The sequence below is a fragment of the Mesoplodon densirostris genome, chromosome 14 (assembly GCF_025265405.1).
Source record: "Mesoplodon densirostris isolate mMesDen1 chromosome 14, mMesDen1 primary haplotype, whole genome shotgun sequence".
Taxonomy (NCBI): domain Eukaryota; kingdom Metazoa; phylum Chordata; class Mammalia; order Artiodactyla; family Ziphiidae; genus Mesoplodon; species Mesoplodon densirostris.
This window is the reverse complement of record NC_082674.1, coordinates 24,664,180-24,684,523: the sequence shown is the minus strand read 5'-3', so window position 1 is coordinate 24,684,523 and position 20,344 is coordinate 24,664,180. Positions and strand designations below refer to the sequence as shown.

Here is a 20,344-nt window from a genome sequence, read left to right as displayed (position 1 = left end):
CATCACCAGCACCAATGTCAAGAAGCTTGCCACCTATTTTTTCTTCTAGGATTTTTAAGCTTTCAGGTCTTATGTTCAGGTCATTAATCCATTTTGAGTTAATTTTTGTGTACAGTGCAATATAGTAGTCCAGTTTTCATAACAAACACCATTTATTGAAAAGACTATCCCTTCTTTATTGTATACTCTTGGCTCTTTTGTCATAAATTAATTGACCATATATGTGTGGGTTTATTTCTGGGCTCTGTATTCTTTTGTACTGATCTGTGTGTCTGTTTTTATGCCAATGCCATACTGTTCTGATTACTACAGTTTTGTAACTAGTCTGAAATCAGGGAGCATTATATCTCTAGCTTTGTTCTTCTTTCTCCAGACTGCTTTGGCTATTCTGAGTCTTTGTGGTCTCATACAAATTTTAGGGCTGTTTGTTCTATTTCTATCAAAAAATGCCATTGGAATTTTGATAGGGATAGCACTGGATCTGTAGATTGCTTTGGACAGTATGGACTTTTAAACAATACTAATTCTTCCAATCCATGAGCACAGAATATCTTTCCTTTCAGATATGAGCACAAATATCTTAGTTGTCTACTTCAGCTTCTTTCATTGACACTGTATAATTTTCAGGGTACAAGTATTTCACCTCCTTTATTCCTATTTTATTCTCTGGTGCCATTGTAAATGGGATTGTTTTCTTAATTCCTCTTTCTGTTTAGTTTGTTATTAGTATATAGCAACACAACAGATTTTTGTATATTAATTTTGTATTGTGCAACCTCACTGAATTCATTTATTAGTTCTAACAGTTTTTTGCTGGAGTCTTCACAGTTTTCTATATGTAATACCACGTCATTTGCAAATAGTGATGGTTTTACTTCTTTTTTTCCAATTTGGATGCTATGTATGTAATCTATCTAACTCTGCCTAATTGCTCTGGCTAGAACTTCCAATATAATGTTGAATAAGAGTGGAGCGCATGGGCATCCTTGTCTTACTCCTGGACTTAGAAAAGAAGCTTTCAGCTTTCCATCACCATTAAGTCTGATGTTAGCTGTGGGCCTCTCATATATGGCCTTTAATATATTGAAATACATTCCCTCTATACCCACCTTGCTGGAAGTTTTAATATCAATGGATGTTAAGTTTTGTCAAATGCTTTGTTGTTGTTGCATCTATGGAGATGATCAGACCATTTTTATCCTTCCTTTTGTCAATGTGGTATATCTCATTGATTGACTTGCAGATGTTGAACAATTTTTGCATCCCTAGGATCCCACTTGATCATGGTGTATTATCTTTTTAGCATACTGCTGAATTTGGTTTGCTAACATTTTGTTGAGGATTTTTACATCTATGTTCATCAGGGATATTGGCCTCTAATTTTCTTTTCTTGTGGCCTCTTTGCTTGGTTTTGGTATCGGGGTAATGCTGGCCTCATAAAATGACTTTCGAAGTGTTCCCTTCTCTTCTATTTTTTGTTTCCTTCTTCTTTTGTTGGCTGCACTGCGTAGCATGTGGGATCTTAGTTCCCTGACCAGGGATCAAACCTGTGCCCCCTGCATTGGAAACACAGAGTCTTAACCACTGGATTACCAGGGAAGTCCCATCTTCTATTTTTTGGAAGAGACTGAGAAGGATTAGTATTAGTTCTTTAAATGCTGGGTACAATTCACCACTGAAGCCATCTGGTTTTGAACTTGTTGTTTGTTGGGGGTTTTATGATTACTGATTCAATCTCCTTACTAGTAATGGGTCTGTTCAGACTTTCTATTTCTTCATGATTCCTATGTCATATGTTTCTAGGAATTTATCCATTTCTTTCAGGTTGTCCAATTTACTGGCATATAATCGTTCATAGCAATCTCCCATGATTCTTCATATTTCTGTGGTATCAGTTGTACATCTACCCTTTCATTTCTGCTTTATTTATTTGTGTCCTCTTTTTTTTTCTTGGTGAATCTAGCTAAAGCTTTGTCAGTTTCCTTTATCTCGTCAAAAAACCAACTTAGCTTCGCTGATCTTTCCTATTGTCTTTTCAGTTTCTCTTTCATTTATTTCCTTCCTTCTAACTTTGGGCCTTATTTAGTCTTCTTTTTCTAGTTCCTTGATGTATAAAGATAGGCTGTTTATTGAAGTCCCCTTTAAGAATTACTTTCGCTGCATCTCATAAGTTTTGGTGTGTTGTATTTCCATTTCCCTCTGTTTCAAGGTATTTTTTTATTTCTCTTTTGATTTCTTCTTTGACCCACTGGTTGTTCAGTAGTATGTTATTTAATCTCCACATACTTGAATTTTCCAGGTTTTTTTTTCTTGTAACTGATTTCTAGTTTCATAACATTGTGATCAGAAAAGATTCCTTGACATGATTTCAACCTTCTTAAATGTAATAAAACTTGTTTTGAGGCCTAACATATGATCTATCCTGGAGAATATTCCATGTGAGCCTGAGAAAAATGTGCATTTGTTGCTTTGAGATACAATATTCTATATATGTCTATTAAACCATATGTCAGACCAACTGGACTTAAGGCCAATGTTTCCTTATTGATTTTCTGTCTGGATGATCATCCATTGATGAAAATGGGATATTAAAGTCCTCTACTATTACTGAATTGCTATTCTCCCTTTAGGTTTGTTAACATTTATGTATTTAGGTGCTCATTTGTTAGGTGCATAAATATTTACATATGTTATATACTCTTGTTGGACTGATCCCTTCATCATTATATAATGACCTTCTTTGTCTTTTATCACAGACTTTGTCTTAAAGTCTATTTTGTCTGATATGAAATACAGCTAACTCAGCTTTCTTTTGGTTTCCATTTGCATGGGATATCTTTTTCCATCCCTTCACTTTCAGTCTGTGTGTTCTTAGACCTGAGGTAGGTCTCTTATAGACACCATAAAGATAGGTCTTGTTTTTTTTAATCCATCAGCCACTTTTGCCTTCCAATTGAAGAATTTAATCCATTTACATTTAAAGTAATTATTGATAGCTATGTACTTACTGCCATTTGGCTAATTGTTTTGTGGCTGTTTTGTAATTCCTTTATTCCTTTCTTCCTCTCTTGCTCTCTTCCTTTGTGATTTTCTGTAGTGGTGGGCTTAGAGTCCTTTTTCTCTATCACTTGTGCATCCGCTACAGTTTTTTCCTTTGTGGTTACCATGACACATAAAATAATGTATAACAGTTGTTTTAAGTTGATAACAACTTAAGTTGAGACACATTCTAAGGCTGTACTTTTTTTTTTTTTTTTTTTTTTTTGTGGTATGCAGGCCTCTCACTGCTGTGGCCTCCCCCGCTGCGGAGCACAGGCTCCGGACGCGCAGGCTCAGCGGCCATGGCTCACGGGCCCCGCTGCTCCGCGGCACGTGGGATCTTCCCGGACCGGGGCACGAACCCATGTCCCCTGCATCGGCAGGCGGACTCTCAACCACTGCGCCACCAGGGAAGCCCTAAGGCTGTACATTTTTACTACTCCCCCACCATGTTATGTTTTTGAGGTCACAGTTTATATCTTTTTATCTTCCGTATCCCTTAAAAATTATTGTAGCTATAGTTATTTTTAATACTTTTGTCTTTTAAACTTTATTCTAGCTTTAGAAGTGATTAACCCACAACCTTTACAACATTATTCTAAATTTTACTATATATTTATATTTACCAAGGATATTTATACATTCACATTTCCCAGTTCTAATTAGCACCTTTTCTTTTCAGCTTAAAGAAGTCCCTTTAACATTTTTTTGTTAAGGCCATTCTAGAGGAGATGGACTCCTTGAGCTTTTGCTTGTCCACAAACCTCTCTCTCTCACTCCTTCAATTCTGAAGGACAACTTTGCCAGATACAGTTTTCTTGACTGGCAGTTTTTTTCTTTCAGCACTTTGAATATAGCATGCTACTCCTGTCTGGTCTGCAAAGGTTCTTCTGAAAAATATGCTGATAATCTTATGGGGGTTCCCTTGTAGGTAACAAGTTGTTTTCCTCTTGCTGCTTTGAAAATTCTCTTCATATCTTTAAATTTTGACACTTTAACACATTATTGACTGGAGACATTAATACATCTTTTGTTACCTGAATGTTATTGAAAGGAGATGTATCAGTATGTTTTTAGAGAGTGATACGATTAACATCACTGTGCAAAGTTGTTAGAGCTTAAAATTGATCAAGGGTTCATTATACAACTTGTGATTGTCAATATCATTCACATTTTGCTCCGTTAGGTTTTTGTTCCAACTTTGTGTATATTATAAACGTAAAATTTTCAAAAATGACGTATCGCAAAATTCTGAGTGAAGAAGAATTTTCCAGTGAATTCTATGCAGATACTTTCTCTGATTGTCTGAGTGACATATATACTAGTGTCTCAGAAGACAGTTCTTCAGAATATCGTTCTGATTCAGACGATGTGAATATTAGACCAACAAAAAGACAAAAAACCTTAGTGATTGATTCTGATACAGAAAGTGAAAATAAAACTCAGTGCTGGTGAATTCTCCTTTGCTTCTGTAGGAGAGTGGATTGAAGACAACATTTCATGAAAATTAGAAGACTTTACAGGTGTGTCAGGTGTAACTATTGAACGTAATAACCCACAAAGTGTTAGTGAAATAACAATTAATTTTTGGCTGACCAAAATAGAAATCACTGGCCACAGGCATTAATTTTTGCAAAAATCCCCCATCAAAAATGAGTTAATTATGTGTCTTGGTGTGAGGCTCTTTAAGTTCATCTTATTTGGAATTCTCTGGGCTTCCTGGATCTGGATATCTGTTTCCTTCCCCCGGCTGAGGTACTTTTTGGCCATTGTGTCTTCAAATAAGTTTTCTGCCCCTTTCTTTTTCTCTTCTTCTGGGACCTCTATAATGTAAATGCAGGACCACTTGATGTTGTCCCATAATTCCCTTAAGTTATTGTCAATGTTTTCCATTTTTTATGTTTGCTGCTTTGATTGGTTATGTTTTACTGCCCTGTCTTCAAGTTCACTGACCCTTTTCTACTGCTTAAACTGTTAAACCCCCTGTTTTCAGTTCAGTTATTATATTCTTCAGCTCTGTGACTTCTTTCTTATATTTTCTATCTCTTTGTTAAACTTCTCATGCATTGTTCTCCTGAGCCCAATGAGCATCTTTAGGACTGTAATTTTGACCTCTTTACCACCAGGTTAATTACTCGTCTCCAGTTCATTAACATCTTTCCCTAAAGTTTTGTTCTGTAATCGGAATATATTCCTCTGTTTCTTAATTTCACTTGACTCTCTGTGTTGGTTTCTATGCATTAGATATAACACTCACCTCTCCCAGGCTTGTAGGAGTGTCTTCCTATAGGAGATGAACCTTATCATTCAACCCTGCTCTAGTTCTTGGTTGTCTCTTAAAACTTTGTGATTGTCCGAGCAGCCTACTTTATTTTTAGTGGCTCCCAGTAGTTGAGGATGGATATGCCACTGTTGGGGGAGGATCTGAGCACCTTGATTCAAGCCAATTGGAAGTCAAACCCTCAGGCAGCAGCTTTTAAAGTATGTAAATATAGTTCTTTCAGGAGAAGACTTGGAGATGGGCTTTTATGTCTGCTCCCTCCATGCTAAATAAGCTCTAGAGTAATGGTTGGCTCTAAGAATTCTTTCTTTACTTGCTACTGTCCCATTGACCTCCCCCCTCCCCCCAAACACAAGCTCACTGGCTACAAGAGCCAGGTTATCAAGGGATGTGTTTTCTGGGTGACAGCCACAAAAGTCAGAGTTCCAGACAAGTATACAAACTCCTTTCTCAGAGACACTGGTGACCAGAGGTGGGCCAGAGGGAGAGTGATATCCCCACCCCGAAGGTTTCTAGATTACAGTCTGCCCTTAGATGTGTGTTTAATTAGAAGCCTGCCCCTCCGGCCACAGCAAGGAATATAAGCAAATAGCCATCTTTCACAGAAAGACTGGGGGCTTTTCATTCAGCTGCCTCTGCACTGGGTCCTGGAGTATAGCCACATAAGTGTGCGGGGCCCTTTAAAAACTATTTCTCAGTTTGCTATATCCTATGGGTCTCCACTGGCTTTCAAAGCTAGATGTTTTGAAGGTTCATCTCTCAGGTGCAGGTGTTAAAAGCTGGGGTGCTAGATGTGGGATTTGAAACCTCCACTCCTGAGGGAGATGCTCAGAGTTGTCAGATTCCTCCTGATTGTGGGTCGCCCTGTGTTCCTGGCTGCACTAGTCTGGAGCAGAGTTTCTGTCTGGCTGAACAGGGAGGTGGGAGGAAACAAGTGTGTCTTGTTTCAAATACCACAGATTCTCATTGTTCTCGATGAGTCTTGGTATAAATTTTCTTGAATAAATGTTTCTTCATTTGCTGTATGTCTTTCGGACCATTTCTGGAGACTTTAAATGACTTACTTCAGAATTTTCACCAGTTTTACTGGGAAGTGGGTCTACAGAGCGCCTCATACTATTGTGTTGGAACTGCCTTTCCACTCATCTTTTTTTTTTTATGAACTATTTTTTTAAAAATAAATTTATTCATTTATTTTTGGCTGTGTTGGGTCTTTGTTGATGCGCGCAGGCTTTCTCTAGTTGCCGCAAGTGGGGGCTACTCTGTTGCAGTGCATAGGCTTCTCATTGCAGTGGCTTCTCTTGTTGTGGAGCATGGGCTCTAGGCATGTGGGCTTCAGTAGTTGTGGCATGCAGTTTCAGGAGTTGTGGCTCATAGGCTTAGTTGCTCCATGGCATGTGGGATCTTCCCAGACCAGGGATTGAACATGCATCCCCTGCAGTGGCAGGCAGATTCTTAACCACTGTACTACCAGGGAAGTCCTCCAGTTGTCTTTTATTTTTTTATTTTTAAAATAAATTTATTTATTTACTTTTGGCTGTGTTGGGTCTTCGTTGCTGCGCACAGGCTTCCTCTAGTTGCGGTGAGTGGGGACTACTCTTCGTTGCGGTGTGTGGGCTTCTCATTGCAGTGGGTTGTTGCGAAGCATGGGCTCTAGGTGGGTGGGCTTCAGTAGTTGTGGTTCACAGGCTCAGTAGTTGTGGCTCATGGGCTCTAGAGTGCAGGCTCAGTAGTTGTGGTGCAAGGGCTTGGTTGCTCCGCAGCATGTGGGATCTTCCCGGACCAGGGCTCAAGCCCATGTCCCCTGCATTGGCAGGCGGATTCTTAACCACTGCGCCACCCAGGGAATTCTCAGTCGTCTTTTACGCCCAAGATTCTTCTTGGGTCGTACTTTAAAATATCACCCTTGTAATATTTAAGTTACATTGTTTTGACTGTCTTTTTTAGAGGCTCCAATTATACAGATGTTAGAACTCTAACTAGGTTCCATTTCAACTACTTTCTCTCTGACAATTTTTTTTTCCTCCTTTTCATTCTCTATTTTCTTTTGGTTTTTTAAAAATTGTGTTGGAGTATAGTTGATTTGCAATGTTGTGCTAGGTTCAAGTGTGCAGCAAAGTGATTCAGTTATACATACACATATGTTCATTGTTTTTCAGATTCTTTTCCCTTATAGGTTATTATAAAATATTGAGTATAGTTCTCTGTGCTATACAGTAGGTCCTTGTTGGTTACCTATCTTATATATAGTAGTTTGTGTGTGTTAATCACAAGCTCCTGATTTATCCCTCCCCATCCCCGTTTCCACTTTGCTAACCTTAAGTTTGTTTTCAACATCTGTAAGTCTGTTTCTGGCTTGTAAATAACTTCATTTGTATAATTTTTTAAGATTCCACATATAAATGATATGATATTTGTCTTACTTCACTTAGTATGATACTCTCTAGGTCCATCCATGTTGCTGCAAATGGCATTATTTCATTCTTTTTATGGCTGAGTAATATTCCATTGTATATATGTACCACATCTTCTTTATCCATTCCTCTGTCAATGGACATTTAGGTTGCTTCCATGTCTTGGCTACTATGAACACTGAGGTGCCTGTATCTTTTCAGATTATGGTTTTCTCTGGATATATGCCCAGGAGTGGGATTGCTGGATGATATGGTAGTTCTATTTTTACTGTTTTAAGGACCCTCCATACTGTTCTGCATAGTGGATGTACCAATTTACATTCCCACCAACAGTGTAGGAGGATTCCCTTTTCTCCACAGCCTCTCCATCATTTATTGTTTGTAGACTTTTTGATGATGGCCATTCTGATCGGTGTGATGTGATATCTCATTGCAGTTTTGATTTGCATTTCTCTAATAATTAGTGATGTTGGGCATCTTTTCATGTGCCTCTTGGCCATGTGTATGTCTTCTCTGGAGAAATATTTATTTAGGTCTTCTGACCATTTTTTTTTTTTTTTTTTCTTTTTGCGGTATGTGGGCCTCTCACTGTTGTGGCCTCTCCCGTTGCGGAGCACAGGCTCCGGATGCGCAGGCCCAGCGGCCATGGCTCACGGGTCCAGCCACTCCGCGGCATATGGGATCCTCCCAGACCAGGGCACGAACCCGTATCCCCTGCATCGGCAGGCGGACTCTTAACCACTGCGCCACCAGGGAGGCCCATGACCATTTTTTGATTGGGTTGTTCATTTTATCGATATCGAGCTGCATGAGCTGCTTGTAAATTTTGGAGATTAATCCCTTGTTAGTCGCATTGTTTGCAAATATTTTCTCCCATTCTGTGGGGTTTCTTTTTGTTTCATTTATGGTTTTCTCTGCTGTGAAAAAGCTTTTGAGTTTAATTAGGTCTCATTAACTTATTTTTGTTTTTATTTCCATTACCCTAGCAGATGGATTGAAAAAGACCTTGCTGTGTTTTATGTCAAAGAGTCTTCTTCCTATGTTTTCCTCTAAGAGTTTTATAGTATCGCATCTTATATTTAGGTCTTTGATTCATTTTGAGTTTATTTTTGTGTCTGGCATTAGAGAATGTTCTAGTTTCATTATTTTACCTGTAGTTGTCCAGTTTTACTAGCACCACTTATTGAAGAAACTGACTTTTCTTCATTGTATAGTCTTGCCTCCTTTGTCATAGATTAATTGACCACAGATGTATGTGTGGGTTTATTTCTGGGCTTTCCATCCTGTTCCATTGATGTATATATCTGTTTTTTTGCCAGTACCATACTGTTTTGATGACTGTAGCTTTGTAGTATAGTCCAGGGTCAGGGCACATGGTTCCTCCATCTGTTTTTCTTTCTCAGGATTGTTTTGGCTATTCAAGGTCTTTTGTATTTCCATACAAATTAAAAAATTTTTTTGTTCTAGTTCTGTGGAAAATGCCATTGATAATTTAATAGGGATTGCACTGAATCTGTAGATTGCCCTGGGGAGAATAGTCATTTTGACACTATTGATTCTGGTAGCATCTTTAGGATTCTCTATGTATAGTACCATGTCATCTGCAAACAGTGACTACTTCTGCAAACAGTTTTACTACTTCTTTTCCCATCTGGATTTCTTTTATTTCTTTTTCTTCTCTGATTGCTGTGGCTATGACTTCCAAGACTATGTTGAATAAAACTGGCAAGAGCGTGGGAATTCCATGGTGGTCCAGGGGTTAGGACTCAGCGCTTTCACTGCTGTGGCCAAGGTTCAATCCCTGGCCAGGGAACTAAGATCCCATGAGCTGCATGGCATGGCCAACAAAAAAAAGTGGCTGAACGGGGAGATCAGCTCAGTGCTTTGTGACCACCTGGAGGGGTGGGATAGGGAGGGTGGGAGGGAGACGCAAAAGGGAGGGGATATGGGAACATATGTATATGTATAACTGATTAAATTTGTTATAAAGAAAAAAAATTAAATTAATGACATACTTAAAAAAAAAAAAAAAAAAAGCAGAGACAGAGTCACCAATGTGGAAAACAAACTTATGGTTACCAAGGTGGGGAAAAGGGTGTGGGGTGAATTGGGAGACTGCGATTGACATATACACACTACTATGTATAAAATAGATAACTAATGAGAACCTTCTGTATAGCACAGGGAACTCTACTCAAATGCTCTGTCGTGACCTAACTGGGAAAAAAAAAAAAAAAGTGGCTGAGAGTAGACATCCTTGTCCTGTTCTTCATCTTAGAGGAAATGCTTTCAGCTTTTCACTGTTGAGTCATTTTCTGTTTTCTTGTATTGCTCTTTATTTTCATTTTACTCTATTTTCCTCTTGGATATTTCATAATTCGCTCTTCATTTCTGACATGATTTTGCCTTTTTGTTCTTTTATTTCCTTGAATTCAATTGACTTATATTTCTCCTTGTTTTCTTGTCTATTACTGTTCATTGTATTTCTCACTCAAAAGTATCTTTTTTTTAATATCCCCAAATGTTTAGTTAATGATAATCCATTCAGTTTGGAGTGTTGTGTTATGGTGTACATTTTTTGGCTTTTTGTTTTTTCAGTTCTGTCCTCCACTTAAGTTTCTTTTATGAATTTAAAAACCTTTTATGGTTATTGGGTTTTGCTGTATAATTTTGGGGGTGGGGTAAGCAAAGACTGTTATTTCTTGCTTCTCTTTTTATTCCTGCAGGATTTTTAATTTCCTTGTTTTCCTTCACTACCACACTTCTAAGGAAAGCTAGGCCTTCTCTATATATCTGATTCTCCCTCAGAAGCAATACTTCTCTGAGGCATCTTCAGGTCCCACTGTCTTTCTAATCACTTCCTTATATCTTGTGCTGTGAACTACTATGTCCAGACCTGTGTTCAGTATTTTGGCATTTAGTGTTAGACTTTAATTTTTCTGGAGATACTTTTGTTTGTGCTTCCTCTAAGTTTTCCATGCCTCTCTACTCTTAAGTCTCTTCCCACTCTCAGAACCCACAGGTTTGCAATGATGGGAGGGTAGAAAGAACTCTTTTAGACTTTCTCTACTTAATACCAGAACTTTCTAAATGCCTTGTCTCCTGGTCATGCTGAAGAGATGAGTGATATGTGGTTTTACTTCCTCTGCTTGTTGATTGGATGTTTTTTGTTTTTCTAAAGATGAGGAAGATCAGGCAGCTGCCATTGTCCTCCAAAAACCGCTATAAGAAGGCTCTTAATTATGGATTCAATCTCTTTATTAGACACGAAGCTGTTTTAATTTTCTTTTTCATTTGTTTTCATTATTATCAGATTTTGTCAGTTGTATTTTTCTGAATGTAATTTGTTGATTTCATATATATTTTCAAGCTCATTCACATAATGTTCTTAATATTCTGTTACTTTATTTTATGTAGAATCAGGAATGATAAGACATTTATCATTTTTGATCAGTCTTTTTAGGAATGTGGCAGTTTTAAAAATACTATAATATTGTTGACATTTCTGCCATCAAGAGGTGAAGTCTATGCTCCCTCCCCTAGACTCTTTGAGGACAGTGATGGCTTCCACCAATAATGTACTGTAGATGTGATGCTATATGAATTCTGGGGCTAGGTCATAAAATGCCTTGCAGCTTCCTGCTGGTTTTATGGGGATGTTTGCTCTAGGGACAGTCAGTTGCCATTTAAGGAATCTGACTATCCTGAGAGCACAATACTGTGCAAGTGACAAAGAGAAAGATAAAACTATTAGCATGAAGGCAACTAAAACACAAACATGCAGTACTTCTTACTAGTCTATCCTGAGGACAATGCCTGCCCTTTGCCCTTACAAATCCTACACAATTTCAGTACACTGATAGGCACATGGTTTAGAGAGCCAAGAATTCAAATAAGAAATATTACATAGGAAACCAAAGAAGTACAGATTTAATGGATGAGGCTGTCAGGGAGTATAGTGGGTGCTTCATCCACTCATATGTGAATAACTGGTTTGAATATATTTTTAGTCTGTTCCTCACCCCTACTTCACATTACAGAGTGGAGATCAATTAAGATTTAACATGCAATGTTGAAATATCCCTACTTATCCACCACTCAGTGAACATGCTGCTTTCCTAACTATGGAAAATAAACATTTCTAGGAATTTTAATATTATAGTATACAACAAGGACAGTGAAAAGCCTTTAAAAAAAAAGTGATGGATTAGGTAAGTTCAGAAAACACCAGCACCTGGTATAACGCTTGGAACCAATGGTTATTAAATTACTATTTATTAGATAAATGTGAATGAATCAGTACCTTTCAAGTACCTTATCAGCACAGACCACTTTCTGGTCTAAATTACCACAAGTATGACATGTAATAAAAAGTTACTGAACTATTAATTCAAATCTTCAAATTTTTGGTCCTTCTGGGACCATATCTACTTCCTTGTGAATAGTTTATTCTATTTCAACGTAAGATGTTTCTGAAAAAGGATTAAAATAATCTATTATCCCATTATCCCCTAAGGAAAAAAACAAAACTGGTGATTATTTTTGGCTAGGGAGGGAAAAAAGTGGAAATGGCTTTAATACTTAAGTGGAGTTTAGTAAGTTATTCTGTAGTTTTAGAGTGAGTACATCACATATAAAATAAATGAACAACTTATAATAATTTGTGAATAGCCTACCAAATCCCGGAACACATTTGAGAGTGGCTTTGAGGCAAATTTTCTCTAATCTGAGGTAGCTATATCTCATCAGACAATTCCACAGGAACATCCAGTCCATTCTTGTCCGATGATTCATGATAATGACACTTCTTTCTCCAGGAACAAATGCATCACCTGTTATAATCACTTTTACACCAAACATGGTCTCCAGCAATGCCTACAGAAAAAGCAATACAGATATTTAACAATTTAAAGTTATGATTTTCCATAGGTAAATTTTATCATGTCCCATAAATAAATCTGATTTCTAATGAGTCAAAAGCATGTTATTCTTGCTTCTATAATAAATTAAGAAAAAGAAGTTAATCTGGAAGAACACGAAGGCACTGTTTCTATTTTCAGTTCTACTAATTTAAGTTTCTGGCAGTTCCCTTATTTAAAAATGCTAACTTTCATTGAAATCTTCAAGATGGATTATTAAGACAAAAAGAAAAAGTACAAAAGGCATACAAAAAGTTTCCACTGTGTAATTTTTTCAGGTTATAGATATATAAGATTTTTAAATTTTTTTAATAAAAAGAAGAGTCAAGAAATTTAATACTGAACATAGGACTGAGGGAACAGAGAGTCAAATTTTTCATTTTATACCTTTCGGTACTAAGATTTTTTTTAAACAAATACACATATCTGTTTATTTTTTAAATATATAAAGAATGTATATTTACTAAAGTGCTGCAGCCCCAGTACCTACAACAGTGCTTGACACATAGAAGATCAAATTTGCTTAATTAACTTTTCTGATGGCCAGGCATAAAGTATATATGAAATATTTAGCAGAAAATAAATTACAGACTGAAGTTCTTGAAAGAACAATAACATATTAAGCAGCCCTGATTACTGATTTCAATGCCCATTTAAATTTTTGAATAATTTACAGGTAACAAATTTACTAGTTAATAAATATTTGACTAATGGAGAGAAAACTGGTCCACAGCAGATAAAAGACAAGAAAATCGAAAGTTCTCTGGCAATATTATGAAAACTTTGATCAAAGTATAGCAAAGAAACTGTGGTACAGTTAATGCAATGGAATATGATACAACAATGAAAACAAATGAACTATGGATATCTACAGCAACATGGACAACATACAAGCATAATGTTGAGAGAAAATAAACAAGAATATATACATTAAGTGTCCATATATAAATCTTTCTGAAACAGTAACTAAGATATTCTAGGGATAAATATACAGATGGTAAAAATACAAGTGGTAAAATTAAAAAGAAAAGCAAGGAAATAATTATCTTACAAGTCAGGACAGTAGCTACTTCTACTAAATAGGAAGGTGTTGCAACTGGGAAGCTAGGTGGCTTGCTGACAATTTCCTACTTCTTGATTTGGCTGATAGTTACACTTTAAAATTATTTATTAAAGTGACTTTATGTTTTATCAATTTTTCAGTATTTTTCCAAAAAGACCTTTTTTAAAAAAAGTATGATACAAAAGAACAATAGGACCTCAAATAGGACAAAGAAAAAAACAGGTTAAAAGGAATATTAGCTTTAAAAAAAAGTTAGATATGTTTGTTATTATGTCCACAGTATTAGAGTCAGAGGGTTAAGATGTAAAACATGATCATTTGGGCTAAAGTAGCTACAAAATGCCTGCAGTTTTCATCAAATTTTCAAAAGCATCCATAACCACTCAAATAGTTATTAATCCCCCCACCACTCCAAAGTCTGGGAAGTTAAGTTCCCATGTAGAAGAGAGTTCAGGATGGAGAGGATCAGGGAGGAGCCCTCTAGACTTGGACCCACAGCAAGAAATAACCATTTTTCCACTTACAAGTGTAAAGGGCTGTCAACTACCAAAGTGAATCACTGAATTATATGTCTTGGCCCAGATGACATGTCTGAAGTCACCATCCAAGGTTAGTTTAGATCAGCCCCACTCTGCATTCCAAATGATATACTTTTCAGATTTTGCAAAGAACTGAAATGCAAGAAACCCTTCCTTTAACTGGTAGAAAGAGGCAGCTGACTACTAATTGTATGTTGTACTATAGAAAACAGTTAAACATCTTAAGCCTATAATTCCCAAACAAACACTAACTCTAACCTTACATGTATAATTTCTAATACATGTTTCCTATGAATCCCAAAACAATCGTTAGCCTTTCGTTATAGTAAATGTCAAAATACAAAATCCTAGACTGTAGAGGAGCATATTATGAAGCATTCTCCTCCCTGCCATCCAGCACTCTATCAGAATGTGCCTGAAAGTTATATATAATCTTCTGGGCAGCCTAGATCTCTAGTTCACACTAATCATTTTTAATACCAGATAAGACATACCTAGTCAACGTTATTTACAGCTCCTGCAAAAGCAGAATAACAAATACACTACAGAAATAAAGTTGTAATGCCTATAAAGAACTCCAGAATTCAAATATTCCAGATTAAAAACTGTTTAAAAAAAAAAGACACTATTCTCATATTTCTCATATTCTGTTTCTAGTACAGAAGATAACAGTTTTAGCAGTAAGAAACTAATCTTATAAAATTTTATGTTTTATGTCTTAAACTGAACCAAGAGTGATAATTCTCATGACTTTTACTTAACTGGTCAAAAATCTCTCCTAGAATTAGAAATACAGAAGTAATTTCTGAAGATCTTTTATATACCACTATTTACTACCTCCAAGCGTGTATGAAAACAAAGATGAACAGGTCCCCTCATGATCACAGAGAATCAGTTTTGCCTTCATGCCCCATGTTCCTATTTATTACTCCAGTGGATCTTTACTTAGTCTGATGTAAGAAAGATCTATGACGTTCCTCATCTCCAAGTCTGCCTTGGCTTTTCAGACTAAGCTTAGGCCGGGCTCCTCAAATCCTTAGCTATTTAGGGACGTGCAATCCCAAGTCATTCATCAATCCCAAATCATTCATCAAAGACTGAGACCCCCTTTCTTAAGAGCAGCAGTCTAGACAGAAATTATATTCAGTAATCTATGTTTGTTGAACACCTGCTGTGTTCTAGGATGGGAATGGAATCAGCAAGCTGTGGAAGAGACATGTGTCCTAGATGGGGAGTTCTAAAATGACTGCTGAATTCCTACGACATGATTTATGGTGAAAGGACAGAACTCCAAGTAGTTCTAATAATCTCAGTAATTAGCTAACAAACACTGTTGGAAAGACTCAGAATTTTCAGAAGCAAAAACTGCTCTGGGCACAAGCAAAGTTTGACCTGACAGTATTGATTATGCTGAACAGAACCATCCAAAAATTAAATGAACAAGGACATGTACTCCTCATTACAAAAATGTTCCAAGGGAGACTGAATTGCAGACTAGAAGTACTTTGCAGACTTCAGGAAAGGATTCTCAGACACACAGGTAAGTTAGACTAGGTGACCTCTAAGTCTCATCTAACTCTAATAAGATTCTAAACGATTTATTGTGGTACCTCATTTAACAGAAAATGTGCCAGTTTAAAATAGTAAGATAAGAAAAATCTTGCCAATGAAATCATTTTAAGGAACAGGAGAAGCTTACAAAAGAAAAGATCATTTGTGACCATTTCTGTGAAGCAATAATTAGTCTAAATGCATTTACCCTAATTTATTTTTACTGAAAAATGATTTTTAACTGGTTGGGATTGCTTAAAATAAAGTACACCTATGGGGAGAGAAAGCTAAATTCCTGAATAAAAAATGATCTGTTGTACTATTTGCTTCAAAATAAAAACTCCATTAGCACCTTATGAAGGTATGAAATAAAAGATATAAAAGACACCCTGACAGTTTTTCCTCCATTTCTTTTAACAGAGGTGTTCACTTTCTCAAAACTAGAACATCAACTTTCTATAACCTCGCTACAAGGGATTCAACTTCTATAAATTTCCAACTGAAAGACTCTCTGATCGATATGCCACTACTGGTGAGTTAAAAAGTTGAGTAACATAAGTTTTTGCAAATATATACCAATTTAACACTACAATGGTGGTTGAATCTTGCCTATATGATCAGCTCTGAAGACAGGTAATAAGGCAAAAGTCAGGAATAGCTGAAATTACCCTTGAATATCTCATAGGAAAGTACCTAGAAGAGACCAGCACACATCAGTAAGACCAGCTCAGCCTGTTTTTTCTGAATGTTGGGCCAGATTTCTCCAACTGGCCATCAGATGAAATTATTGGTTTGCATATTGTTTTAAACACAAGAATCATATTCAGCACCGGACCACTCACATTTCAAACATTCAGTCTCATCTCCCCACTCTCCCCATATCCACCCTAGTACACGTAATTGAAGCTGTACAAGGTAAATAGATATATGACATAATTCTGCTGTAACAGTATTGGTACTAGTAGTAACAGCAGTAGGAGCAGCTATGGCAGAATTTGTCCAGTTAATTTGTCCATTTCTTCCAGAGTAATAGATTTTAATTGTGTACATGGCTGTCAGAAAAAAGACCACACTTCCCAGATTCTGTTACAGCTTTTAGCTGTTCTCACCAATGGGGTGAGCAAGAGAGATTATGTACAACTTGTAATTCACTGGTCTAAAGGGAAAGCACTTGCTCTGGACTTCCTTCCCTCCCCACTTCCTGCTGAGTGGGGCAAAGAAGGGGTAGTGAACAATCTTGACCATACAGAAGACGATATTATGCCAGGCTGGGTGGAAGGAATCAGAGTCCCTGAGTGACATCAGGAACAAAGCTAACCTGTCAACCTGGACTTGAGGGTGAATAAAGTTCTGCCGTTTTCCAGCTGCTATGTTTTGAACTTTCTTTGATAATGTAGTTTAGCTTACCCCCTAAAACTTTCATAGTAGCAAACAGTTACTGCTTACTTTGGAAAGGCTATATTCATTATCTCGTCTAGTCATCACAATAACTCTGTGGCAGGTGGTATTAGAACTCCTTTATTTATTTCCTTATTTTTAAACAGATGAAGGAAGAGAAGTTTAGAGAAGCTAAGTAGTTTAGCCAAGTTCAAATGACTAGAAAGTGGGAAGGCCAACAGTGAAACCAAAAGTCTGTTTCTAATACCTGTACGAATAAGCAGTCTGCTTATATTGGCTTTCCAAAGAAATTAGATTGATTAGACCCTGGAAAGCCATAACAATTGCAATGATTTCTACTAATGTAGTAACTCAAGAAAATCCTCAAAACTCGTAAGGTTTTGGTGGAGAGATTTAGCCAAAAACATGTAATTTATAATCAAAAAATCACACACTGTGGAAAATTTATCATATTAAAGAAGACGAAGTGTAGCAGCAACATATAACTGTTATTAAAAAAAATAATTTACCTCTAAATGTCTGCTTTAGAATCAGATACACGTTGCTGACTCTGGAATGGATCTCAAAAGACCATCTGCTCCAATTTCCTTATTGTACAGATGATGAAAGAAAAACCTTAAAGTTATGTAAAGGACTTGAAAATTTATAACTTTCAAAACAAAATGTCTCTGACTTTATAATGACTATTTAACAGTTTGACTTATTAGAAATAGCTACTTGTGATGGTTAATTTTATGTAACTGAACAATATGCTTATTTCACTTAATATAAATAGTTCATGGAGAAATGCTTTATAAACAAATGAGTAATGGTGATTGAAACAATACCACAAAATGAATATTTTACATTAAATCATATGTTTGATGGCTGCAACAAAACACTGGGCTTCATATCTTTAAAGGTGATTTTAAAATCTAACTCTAAAAAGTCATGGCCTGGAAAGTCAACTTCTGTCCTCTAACAAAGGAAGTTAGTCTTTCAGTCAAATGAAAGCCAGAAAAGAAACTAGTCAAGTTGTGTAAACCTACAACTAGGAAAGACAGTTTAGGTAGAGAACTATTATCTATCTCCACAAGGACAGAGGTCATATGCTAAGATGGTAGACACTTAAGAGTTAATAAATTAATAATAAATAAATGAGTGTTCAGGGATACTGCTGCTACTTTTTCAATAAACACAAGTTACAACACAAAACATCCTTCTATTAGAGAAAGAAATTTTGCCTGAAAGATAAGGAGGATACATACTAATAATGTAGGAATTATGCAAATATTCAATGCAAAGTATTTCCTACAGGAAAAATAAAAAAAGAGGATGAGGGCCCTAACAGAGTAAATGGCACCACACTTAACTACCCAGCTGACTTACAGGAAAATATAGTCATTATAATTACAACTTGAGGAATCTCAAGAAAGTAGTGAAACCAATAAAAGAACCCCATGTAAGTTCTAGAACTTTACAGTATTTTAAATCAAAATCCACTGTGTAAACAAAACACAGATTAGAGATGGCAAAAGACAGGGTCACAGTGAACTTGGTGACCTGTGTAACAATCTAAGCAATCTAACATACATATAATTGAGGACACAAAAGGATAAAAGAGTAAACGGGGCAGAAAAAAATATGTAAAGAAATAATGGCCCCAAATTTCCCAATTTGGACAAAAACAAAGCTACAGATCTAAGACGTCCAATGGAACATGGCAAAATAAAGAAAACTATACCTAGGCATATCATAATCAAACTGCTAAAAAACAAAGAGAAATCTTTAAAGCAGCCAGAGGAAAATGACACATTACATAAAGGGAAGCAACAACATGTATGATAGCTAACTTTTTATCAAAAACAATGGAGAACTTCAAGAGGAACACAAGACAGGGGAACTTCAAAGTGGGGGTGGGGGGGCCCCGCAGGGGAGTCATCCCAGAAATGCCAGCAACATTAGCCTTCAAAAATAGAGGCAAACTTAACTTTTAATTAAATAAAAACAGAATCCCGGGCTTCCCTGGTGGTGCAGTGGTTGGGAGTCCGCCTGCCGATGCAGGGGACGCGGGTTCGTGCCCCGGTCTGGGAGGATCCCACATGCCGCGGAGCGGCTGGGCCTGTGAGCCATGGCCACTGGGCCTGCATGTCCGGAGCCTGTGCTCCGCACCGGGAGAGGCCGCAGCAGTGAGAGGCCCGCGTACTGCAAAAAAAAAAAAAAAAAAACAGAATCCATCTACAGGAGCCCTCACCACAAGAAAAGCTTAAGGAAGTTCTTCAGGCTGACGGGAAATGTCACTAGATAGAAACTGTACCATACAGGAAGAATAAAAAACACTGTGGGACTTCCCTGGTGGCACAGTGGTTAAGAATCCGCCTGCCAATGCAGGGGACACGGGGTTGATCCCTGCCAGGAAGATCCCACATGCTACAGAGCAGCTAAGCCCGTGCACCACAACTACTGAGCCTGCGCTCCATAACTGGGCCCACACGTCACAACTACTGAAACCTGTGCGCCTAGAGCCTGTGCTCCGCAACAAGAGAAGCCACCACAGTGAGAAGCCCACGCACCACAACGAAAGGCAGCCCCAGCTCGCCACCACTAGAGAAAGCCCGCGCGTAGCATTGAAGACCCATCGCAGCCAAAAAACAAAAAACACTGTAAATGGATATTTAGATAAAACACTGTTCTATGGAGTTTACTGTGTAAGTAGATGCAATATGAGAATAACAGCACAAAGAATGTGAGAATAAATGCACCACACTGTTACAAGGCTCTTACATTTTATACGTAGTAAAATTACTCTAGGTGGACTATGACACACTAAGGATACACTACGTAATCCCTAAAGGCATGATTTTATAACATTTATAAAAATATAAACATATATAAATTTTTCTTTCAACAAATAGAGGAGAGGATACTGCACAATTCTTGATACTAAAGTTTGAGATAGTTTGACCCTGAAACTTCTTTATGTTTGTCCACTCATCCAACGAGTAGTTACTAATATGCTCCTCGTTCCAGGTATTTCAGCAACCTATGTCTTTGGTTTCTCTAGAAAAAGAAAAGGCTTTCTATGACTATTTCTTGCCAACTTTCCTCTTCCACTGCAAGGGAATCATCTCACTAATGAAACTGATTTTATTACAAGTTGT

At 37.1% G+C, this 20,344-nt stretch overlaps 1 protein-coding gene across 5 annotated transcripts in view; it reads right to left on the bottom strand.

The window, feature by feature from the left end:
• The window catches only part of LCLAT1 (lysocardiolipin acyltransferase 1), a 178,386-nt gene that overhangs the window by 91,893 nt on the left and 66,149 nt on the right, over window positions 1-20,344 (bottom strand). For all 5 annotated transcript variants that reach the window (XR_009534329.1, XM_060117570.1, XM_060117572.1 and 2 more), the window contains one exon: window positions 12,411-12,609. Coding sequence is in view for 4 of the 5 variants with exons in the window: in XM_060117570.1 (XP_059973553.1) it covers window positions 12,411-12,609 (199 nt within the window). In the remaining variant the exon portion in view is untranslated. The remainder of the gene's footprint in view (window positions 1-12,410; window positions 12,610-20,344) is intronic.